General features: G+C 34.9%; 2 protein-coding genes across 3 annotated transcripts; one reads left to right on the top strand and one right to left on the bottom strand.

The window, feature by feature from the left end:
• The first annotated feature begins 801 nt into the window (after positions 1–801).
• On the top strand, positions 802–4,939 carry LOC120281380. Of its 2 annotated transcripts, none has more exons than XM_039288224.1 (8): positions 802–884; positions 1,075–1,289; positions 1,612–1,697; positions 2,438–2,584; positions 3,429–3,552; positions 4,008–4,294; positions 4,414–4,511; positions 4,607–4,939. In XM_039288224.1, the coding sequence occupies exons 2-7, from the start codon at positions 1,103–1,105 to the stop codon at positions 4,504–4,506; spliced, it is 924 nt and encodes a 307-aa protein (XP_039144158.1). In that variant the 5' UTR covers positions 802–884; positions 1,075–1,102; the 3' UTR covers positions 4,507–4,511; positions 4,607–4,939. The 2 variants fall into 2 exon arrangements, with proteins under 2 accessions (XP_039144158.1, XP_039144159.1); XM_039288225.1 differs by having other exon boundaries at positions 4,414–4,540.
• Positions 4,940–5,463: 524 nt separating this feature from the next.
• Positions 5,464–9,647, bottom strand: LOC120280722 (26S proteasome regulatory subunit 8 homolog A-like). The gene is given in 10 exon segments (XM_039287668.1): positions 5,464–5,839; positions 6,012–6,044; positions 6,046–6,123; positions 6,249–6,347; positions 6,420–6,576; positions 6,803–6,966; positions 7,070–7,132; positions 7,226–7,450; positions 7,886–7,983; positions 9,393–9,647. Coding segments are annotated over 10 exon segments (1,275 nt in total). The 5' UTR covers positions 9,610–9,647; the 3' UTR covers positions 5,464–5,698.
• Between the last annotated feature and the right edge of the window lie 324 nt (positions 9,648–9,971).

Here is a 9,971-nt window from a genome sequence, read left to right as displayed (position 1 = left end):
AGATATAACTATTTCTCAAGCAGCTTCACTTTGGATTTCTTGTTTAGACCTATTATTTTTTAAATAATATTTGACCAGAAAGCAATGCGTATAGCTTCAATTATATATCACTCCTATCAACCCTTTCAATTTTTTAAAGTTAATCATTTATTTCTGTTATGAGTGTTTGTAGCCCTCGAGTTATAAAAAATCTAGCTGAATAACTCTTAATGCAGTGAAACAAAGTTTAGCTTTTCAAAGACCTCTTGGAGATGATACGAGAAATCCTAGAGAACCATAGAACTACTATGAATTTGGCTAACCAAATCACATTAGAGGAAGAAACATATGCCTTTTCTACTTGTTTTTTACAGTGTATTATCACTTCACAATCTTAAAGTCTTTTATGTTCTCCAACTTTAGTGGTTTATATATATATATATATATATTTCCTCCATTGTATATTTTTGTAATTCTTTATTATCCTTATTATATGTATATGATCTGTTCATTTAAAAAAATAAATAAATAATTTTTTTCTCTGTATTTTTTTAAATGAATATAGTTTATTCATTTAAAAAAATAAAAATGAATTAATTTATTAAATAAGTTGAACGAAAATAACTTTTTTACGGTATATTTTTATTTTTAAAATATTTCTTAACTAATAAATCAAATTAGATTAAACACCTAATATATATTTACATAGAAAATTCATCCAAATTTATTTACCGAGTCATTGGATGCCACGTATGCAGATGTACGTTAACTATTCTTCGTATGAAGGGGTACATGTTTTTATATTTACTGTATAAATTTTATATGACCGCGAGATTTATCGTGTTGCGTGTTGGTTGACGTCTTCGGCTTCCAACTCCGTCCAGTTCTTCTCTCGGGACCATCAGGTTTATAATAGTTTGCGATCACTGATTTTTTTTTACTCTTTTTTAGCTTAAATTAGCTTCAAATTTTCATTAATTTCTTCGATTTTGTTCATTTTGATTAGCGGATCGTGAATTTTTGTTTAATTTCAAGATTAGGGTTTCTTTTTTGTTGATTTTCTTTGGGGTTTTCCATTTTTTTTGAATTTTTTAGGGTTTTTATTTTGGAGAAGATTGATCGGATGAAAATGAGACGAGAGGAAGGGTTGGTGGATCGGGAGAGGGAGAAAGAGAAAGATTTGGATCCGCTTCTTGGAAAGCCGGTGAGCGACTCATCGGAGGGAGGCTCGGATGAGATTAAGGATGAGGAGATCGACTCGTCTTCTGCTCCTTGTTGCCGCATCTGTCTCGAGTGCGATGGGGAGCCCGGTGAGACTCTTTGATTCTTGAGATATTTAGATTTAGATTCTGTTTTGAAGGTTGTCCATTTTAATGAGAGTTTTCTTTTTTTGTGATGTTTTTAAATTGCTATCCTTTTTATAGTTTGTTGATTTAAATCTTTCCTTTTTAGTTTAATGATGAAGAATACTTCTTTATGTAATAACTTGACTACAAGAAAAGGATAATCTTTGATTTGGTTCACTTTTGTTTCTAGTGTTTTGATCTTTGTTGTTATTTGCTATTATATGCTAGTAATTATGAATTCGCTTCTAAGGCATGAGCTTGAATATATGTATATTTGGAGGTGCAGGGGATGAGTTAATATCTCCGTGCATGTGTAAAGGCACACAGCAGTTTGTTCATCGTAACTGCCTTGATCATTGGCGCTCAGTTAAGGTACATTTCTGTTCTTGAGTGAAATGTGTGGGTTTGTTATTTCTATATGATACTTATCATTTTACTTTTTGATAGAAAAACAAAAAACACTTTAATTTTTTCTTTGTTATTCACAACATTCTGAATGTCTTATCTATCATTTGAATAAGAATGAATGATATCAGAATGGTGACGTGTCATTCTTATGTGATTATACTATGATATCAGAGAGCATCATACCTGTGAATACAATTATACACTGGCAGATTTGAGTAGTTCTAAAGAGAAACAAGTAACAAGTTGAGGGACAACTACAGAAGTTGGTAAAAAAAAAATTCCAATCTCGGCAGAAGCTTCCTTCTATCAGTCATCTTAGTCTGTATTAACTAAAAATACAACAATGCCTTGTTTGGATAGTCTGGCTGGCTAATTCTTGAGTTTGTCACAAGTCACAACTCATCCGTGATTAAGCTTAATTTTAATGTGACTTATATCCACCATGATTAACTATAAATGTTTGGCATTGTCTTATATCAGCTTCCTTTGTTTACTCCGTCTCCATTAGACCTGTTGAGCTACTTCAATAAATAAAGAGAGAAACCTTCGTGCTTAATCTAAATTTATTAGCTAATTATGGTGGCATTTTTGTTTTTATTTTTATTTTTGCACTCCACTTTATCTAAGAGAGAGTGAAAAGGATACTGATCTTTACTTCCACAAAAATTGTTGATGATCATCGTGACCATCTGTTGTGTTTACAGGAAGGATTTGCTTTCTCTCACTGTACAACTTGTAAGGCACAATTCCATCTAAGAGTCGAGTTACTGGAAGATAACTCATGGCGCAAGATCAAATTCAGGATTTTTGTGGCTAGAGATGTCCTCCTTGTGTTCCTGGCGGTTCAAACTGTGAGTTATCCTCTTTGTTTTTATTACCCGTCTTTGTCCAGTTTTCATGCATTTAGTGTATTCATTTGCTTGATCTAATTAAGCCTGGCTAGATGACTAAGACATTTTCTTTATAGACTAAATCCAGTCTCTTGACTACATTGACAAAAAAGAAAAAGTCTAACTGTGCTTCTCTTTTATGTTTGCAATCTTAAATATGATAATCCTCATGGTTTGTGTTGATTAGATATCTCTGGACTCTGGAGATCATTTAGTTCAGAATAAAGTATTAAGGCCTGCATTCTCCTATTCTGCAGGTTCATGTTGTTTAACTTGTAGTTTCTTGGGGTTCTTGCTGTTCTTTAAATTCCGTAGTCCTTTAAATAAGAATTTTAGTTATTATAAATGAAAAAACATCCCTTTGTAGATGATTGTCTGCCTCATAATAATTCATGCTTGTTTCGGGCAATAACCACTGTCCTGTATATGTTATCATCACTCAGCTTAAGGTGTGAGCCAACCACTGAGGACATGGCATTTTACATGTGTGGTAAGTATCAATTGATGAACAATGTTGTTCACATCACTTTAATATTTAACTGGTTGAGAAGGAAATTGGATGAAAAGTTGTTATGACATACGCACTACCAAATATCTGAAGGAAAAAGGGATTCTTAATTTTGTATCTTTACATCAAACCCTTAAGAGATATTTGTTTTGCCATTTGAATGTGTACACTGCTGCTTCATATAATTTCTCATGGTTGAAAATTTTTATTGCTATGCTTATTTATTGATTTTGACCACTTATAATAATAAAAGATAAGAGGCAATGATGTTTATCCAAGTGACATTGTTATTTGCAGGTAATTGCTACCATTGGTGGTGCTGCATATTTATTGGATAAAAATGGGGATTTTAGGAATTCCTTCAGTGATAGTTGGGACCGTATACTATCAAAACATCCAATACCTTTTTACTACTGTGTAGGTAATATATTTACCTATAATTGCTTTCATTTAAGCCAGAAGACTCAATTTGGTAGTGTTTAGTTGGGGAATAAAGAAAGGTTTGGTGTTGGGAGAATCTTATGTTTATTAATATTAATTTTTTAAAAAAATAGTTACTATATATATTTATTAAAATAATTAAATCTTATAAAAGAAAAGTTAGTGGGTTAACATTGGGGTGTTTTGTTTGATGGGGTGGGTAATCCTCATGGGTAGGAAAACATGGAGTCACCCAAACTAAGCATACCCAATAAAATTTCATATTTATATACTGAATTGTGAGGTCGTACATGTTTTTTAAGTGTGTTTTGATCCGTGGAAGCCTAATTTTTAGTCATAAATATATGGCTATCTTGTGTGTATGTTATGCTGTATTAGAACATGCGTTCATACTGTTTTGTCTGTTTACTTACTCAATTTGACCAATTTCTGCAGGTGTTGTGGTATTCTTTGTATTCCTGGGTTTTCTAGGGTTGATATTTCATTGCGCATCGTTCAATGGCAATGATCCATGCATGTCTGGATGCCGCAACTGTTGCTATGGGTGGGGCATTCTAGACTGCTTTCCTGCTTCCATGGAGGCATGCTTTGCTCTAGCGGTCATCTTTGTTGTCGTGTTTGCCATTCTTGGTGTTGCTTATGGCTTCCTTGCAGCAACCATGGCTATGCAAAGGATATGGCAGAGGCATTATCACATACTCACAAAGAGGGAGCTTACAAAGGCTAGTATTCCATATATATATATATATATATATCCTCATCCTGCTTGTTTTAGGAAAGCTAATTTTGATCTTCTGGATTTATATTGGTATTCTGACGTCATCTCCAAAACATCATGTAGGAATATGTTGTAGAAGATCTCCATGGGCAGTACACACCACCAAGGCTTACTCCAGAGCATGAGGAGAAACTGAAACTGCTCAAGCTTCTGTAAATATTGTATGAATTCAATGATTCTGCTTTCTTTGGTGGGGTTTTAATGATTAAAAGATGATGGATCTCATCCATTTTTCACTTCTCATGTCAAATGATAGGTTTTCTGAGAATTGCTTATGGCTTCAGAACTCGGAAGTCCAGAAAAAGGAAATGGCAATGCTGCACCGCTTCAAAATGCATTAGTAAGCTCATCTGCTTAGTATATCCTTATGGTTTAGTCAGCGACCTCTGCGTAGTTCTGTAAGGCTGTTAAGTTTAGCTCATGAATTTATTGCCTGCGTGTACAAAATTGGCTTGAACTTGATTCACTTGTTGCTATATTAAAGGTGTGCGACTCCACGAGTCTACCCGATACGTGTTTACAGTTTACACAACAGGTCCATGTTTGGATTGAAAGTTTGATGGAAATAAGCACTTTATTAGTAAAACAATATTTTTTTGGTGAAAAACTTAAATGTTTGATCTGATTATTTTGTTTCCCCAAAAAAGAACTCCCAATTAAAAAAAAACTTACAACTTCATGTTAAATGTTTGATCAAGAGTAAAAAGATATTGTCGTTTGATATCTAAAAAATAACCAAACTTTGACATTATTAAAATTGATTAAAATCGATATGTAAATATTTTTTACAATAAATGCTTATTAATATTAATTATTTTTAATTGAAAAATTAAAGATAGTCCCAATAATTAAATATTAAACACAATTATGTAAATAAGTCATATTGAGAAATAGGGAGACAGACACAGAAATTTTCTTTCAACATACAAGACAATCTAATAGAACCTTACTCTGGTATTTAAATTAATGGTTAATTTTATGCGCAATGTACCAAGAAATTGAATTTTCACAGCTAAGCAGCAAGCCATCTTGGCACACTTGAACAGGAAGGACTAGCAATAGATCAACTAAATCTTACCTCAATCTTCCCTACATAACTCCTGCACAGGTTACTTTGTGGAAGCGGAGCAGAATACCTCTCAATGAAATAAGACGCAATAGCTATCATCAAGATGGCGTAGTACATGGTAAAATAAAACAACACACACGGTAATTCTCTGGTAGTAATTCCATGGAGTAACTTAGAGCTGTGTTCTTGTCCTGATTTCAGTAGTAATATATTAAGCCGTATCACCAGACACTTGAATTAACACAGGTGAAAAAAAAACAAAACAGAATTGAAATAACATCACTTCCATAGCTTCCTGAGAGACATGTTCTTCTCTGTCTCTTTCTTCATGACCTTGGCAACAGCCATCTCAAAATCTTCTTGCGTCACATGGACTCTCCTTTCTCTCAGTGCAAACATACCTGCTTCGGTGCACACAGCCTACACCGACGGGAAATTTTTAATATTAATACTAAAGCTCAGAAAAAGTAATAGATAGCAAAGGAACTAATAAGAAACAGGCGACCTGCTTCATGCTACCTACGCTTGACGAATATACAAACTTAAGGTGTACATAAATATACTGAGCTTTATGGCGACTTTCTAAATTTACCTTGAGTTCTGCTCCTGATGCTCCATTCATCTTTCTCTGCAATCTTCTTCAGATCGATCCCACGCATCAAGTTCATCTTCCTGGAGTGAATCTTCAAGATATCTAGGCGAGACTGAAAATAAATGGATGTCAATTATTACTAACCAAGACAATATACACATATACTTGAACAATGCAAAAAAATAATAAAATAAATAAACACTCCTTGCCAGTGACAGACTATTTCTAATCAGGTACCTCTTCATTAGGATTGGGGAACTCAATTTTTCTATCAATCCGACCAGGCCTGAGAAGTGCTTGATCCAAAATATCAATCCGATTGGTAGCCATTAGAACCTGGAAAATATCTCCCAATATTTAAAGAATAGAAGATGGAATTACTGCAAGACAAGCTAGTTAAATGAAGACCTTAATCTTGTTTGATGCTTCAAATCCATCGAGTTGATTAAGAAGCTCAAGCATGGTCCGCTGCACTTCACTGTCACCATTACCAGTGCCAGACTCCATTCTAGCAGATCCAATACTATCAATTTCATCCATGAAAATGATTGATGGAGCATGCTCCCTGACAACAAAAGTTGCTCCATTAGATGTTTAAAACAAATAGAAGAAAAGAAAAGAAACCTTAAATGTAGTAATAATACATGAAAACCACCTTTTCATTTGTTGTGTGTGTGTGTGTGTGACAATAGCATTTAAAATAAAACACAGATTAGACATGTTGTAAAAATACCTTCCCAAATAGTTTTTGATAGACTTAACAGGTCATATTAGTAAGTATCTTGGCATACCTGGCCATCACGAACAATTCCCGAACCATTCGAGACCCTTCTCCAATGTATTTCTGAACAAGTTCAGAACCAGAAACCCGGATGAAAGTGCAATCAGTGTGATGTGCAACAGCTCTAGCAAGAAGTGTCTTCCCAGTACCTGGTGGTCCATAAAGCAAGACTCCCTAGGACAAATCACAATGCAAATCCAAATCTTAGCTATGTTATTGAACATAATTGGCAGATTTAATAAAATAATCAAAGAAATTGTTCTTGGTGAAAAGAAACCTTTGGTTGAGCTATTCCAAGGCTTTCAAAAAGTTCAGGATGTTTAATGGGAAGCTCAATGACCTGAAATGCAAAAGTAAATGAGAAACTTGAAGCAGATGTCATCAATGAATATGACCAGGCCAATTTCTGAATTATAATCTAACACTGCAGCACCTCTTTTATCTCCTTAATTTGTTGGTCGAGACCACCAATCATGTCATAAGTGGAATCAGGGACCTTTTCAACTTTCATGAGGTTGACTAGAGGGTCTACTTTGCTTGGCAGAATCAAGTGCAGCACATAACTGTCATTGCGAAGGGCAACCCTCGTTGATGGCGTGATTTTTGTAATGTCAATATTCTTATCAATATCAACAACATATTTTCCTTCTGGATGAACCTGCACATGGGAGAATAGATTCATAAACCCATAGGACAGTATCACAAAACTAGATAATCTTTCTGCAATTGAAGCAAGACTTAAATACAGATCCCAAGCTCCAAAATTCCAAATACATAGATAAAGACCTAAACATGGCATGATTTATAAACTCATTACCCTTAATATCAATAGCATGCTGTCATGTTTGAAGTACCAAACAAAGATGGCTTTGTAAAAACATATACTCCAAAATTATAAATCAAATATACTTTGCCATTCTTTGAAAAAGCCAGATTACAAACAAAAGCCAAAGCCAACAAAATTAAGTCAGAACCTGTCCAAAGGGGGAAAAGTATTAAAGAGGATAGGAACCATGGCACAAAAACTAATTTCAAGCATAAAAAAGAAGAGCTGCAAATAAACACAAGGACATAGGCAGAGAAGTAAGAATACCTTAACCAAAACCTTTGATTTCCCCATAACTTTAACTACTTCACCAACATATGACCCAGGCTCTTGCAGTAGCTGCAATTCCTCTCGCAGCATTCTCACTGCAGTTTCAGCATATTACTAAAAAAATGACTAATTAAGATAGAATGGTTGACCACCCATGTATGAGACATCCAATCTGCTACAAGATAGTAATTCAATCTACAGATGAGTCATCACAAAGCAATCAAAATTCTATATTCAAGTAATAATACAATATTTGAGATGAAAAAAACATCTTCATGACAAATTAAGGTTTTTCTTTATTCAGATAAAACTCAAAGAAGGCTGACAGAAGTACACATGTTTTGATCCCCCAATTATATATCTTCCAATTAAACCAGAGATCGTACATTCTATTTTTCTGGAACTAAAACAAATCCTGCAAAACCTCAAAGTTGGGTAAGAGTTGTACACGTGCTTGGGATTTCCAGCCCCCTATCTATGTTACAAAAAATTCAACTAGTGATCCTAAATTCTGTTTTCAGAAACGAAATAAGTAATTCCTCCAATGAAATACAAGATCAGAACTGAACCCGTTCTCTAAACAAGAGTTGGCATCAATAAAATATTTACACCAACTAGCAAATAAGGCCTACATCCCCTATTTCCCCGGTTTCTTACCTGATACCATAAAAAATTACAAAGATTGACAACCATAATTGAATTTAATAAACGGTTTCTTACATAAAAGAACAAACACAATCACATGACAACACACTTAAGTTCTCGTTTTATGGTAAACAATGGAAGAGTGATACCTTCTACCAAATTTTGAGATAAGGAAAAATATATCATGAACAAGGGTTGGGAGAAAAGTCAGTGTTTTCCTTTCATTTTCCGGATCACCAACCAAACAAATGTTCTATTCAGTCCATCAAAGAAAACCTTTGTCACAAAACAAAAATACATAAGTTCCCTTTTTTCCCTTGGTCACCCCAACTGCCCAAATCTCAAATATCTATAGCTAAAGTTCAACAAAACAATTCTTGCTATCAAAATCAGAGAGACATCAAGAAAAAGCACTACCGCAAGAAAACAAACCACAAGCGCGATGTTTATGAAACCAGATCCTGAATGCATTCCTTCTATAAGTTTATCAAAGCTGAATCAGATCTATAAAGTAGGGTTACCGGATTCTTTAAATACTCCTATTCAATAATAAGAAAAAAGGATTTCCAATCTGAATAACAGATCAAACCCCAGAAGGAAAACCCGGCTATCACTAAGTTTCATTCCTCCCATCTATCCAATTTCACCATCCCAAAAATCCATAGCCAAAAATCAAATTCAGAAACCAATTCATGACATAAAGATCTGATCAACGCCTAGAACAAGCACAATTCCATAAAAGAAAAAAAAAATCCAGTGACGCATGGAATTTAGGGTTTCCAGGTTTTCATCAACGCCGATCAATCCCAAGCCGATAACATCACGAAGACTAGGGTTAGGGATCTGGGATGAGACATACCTCGGGAGTTGAGATCGTTGCGCTGAGCCTCAAGGCGGTTGAGGTTATGGGACTTCTGACGGACCTGGAGCTGGAGATCATGGATATGCTGCAGATAGTACTGGCGTAGCCCCTCCCCTCCGCCGCCTCTCACCTTGCCAGAGGCAACCTGCGCCGGCGAGGCGCTCATCTCCGCCTCCGCCACCTGTTTCGTCGCATCCACCGCCGCTGTCGCCATTGATCGATGGTTTTCTCTACCCCCTCTCGCAAGCTACCTCCGATCCCTTTTTATATCAACCCACCTCGTTTGCGGATCCAAATAGTGCCACCCTTAACGGGTTCCAATAACCCGAAAACTTAATCGGGTTAGACCCGGTAATTTTAGATCCGATAATTGTCAAAGGGCTTTTTGTTTTAGAATTTCCTTTATTTGCTATAAATTAGTCAGAAATAATTCTAATGTTTATATTTTATCCCTCTAAGCAGAAAATTTTAGACATTGTGAAAGTAAATAATATGTGGAGTGGCGATATTAATTAATAAATTAAAAAAAAGGATAAACCATATTTATTAAAAAGGCACTAAAAAACAAAACAACCA

Source organism: Dioscorea cayenensis, chromosome 17 (genome assembly GCF_009730915.1).
Source record: "Dioscorea cayenensis subsp. rotundata cultivar TDr96_F1 chromosome 17, TDr96_F1_v2_PseudoChromosome.rev07_lg8_w22 25.fasta, whole genome shotgun sequence".
Lineage (NCBI taxonomy): Eukaryota > Viridiplantae > Streptophyta > Magnoliopsida > Dioscoreales > Dioscoreaceae > Dioscorea > Dioscorea cayenensis.
Note: the sequence above shows the minus strand (reverse complement) of the source record. Positions and strands in the feature narration are given on the sequence as shown.

Coding starts and splice junctions, on each gene's coding strand:
- LOC120281380 (XM_039288224.1), top strand. CDS start 1,103: ATGAAAATGAGACGAGAGGAAGGGTTGGTGGATCGGGAGAGGGAGAAA. Junction 1,290..1,611: donor CGAGTGCGATGGGGAGCCCG/GTGAGACTCTTT, acceptor TTGGAGGTGCAG/GGGATGAGTTAATATCTCCG. Junction 2,585..3,428: donor TGTTCCTGGCGGTTCAAACT/GTGAGTTATCCT, acceptor TGTTATTTGCAG/GTAATTGCTACCATTGGTGG.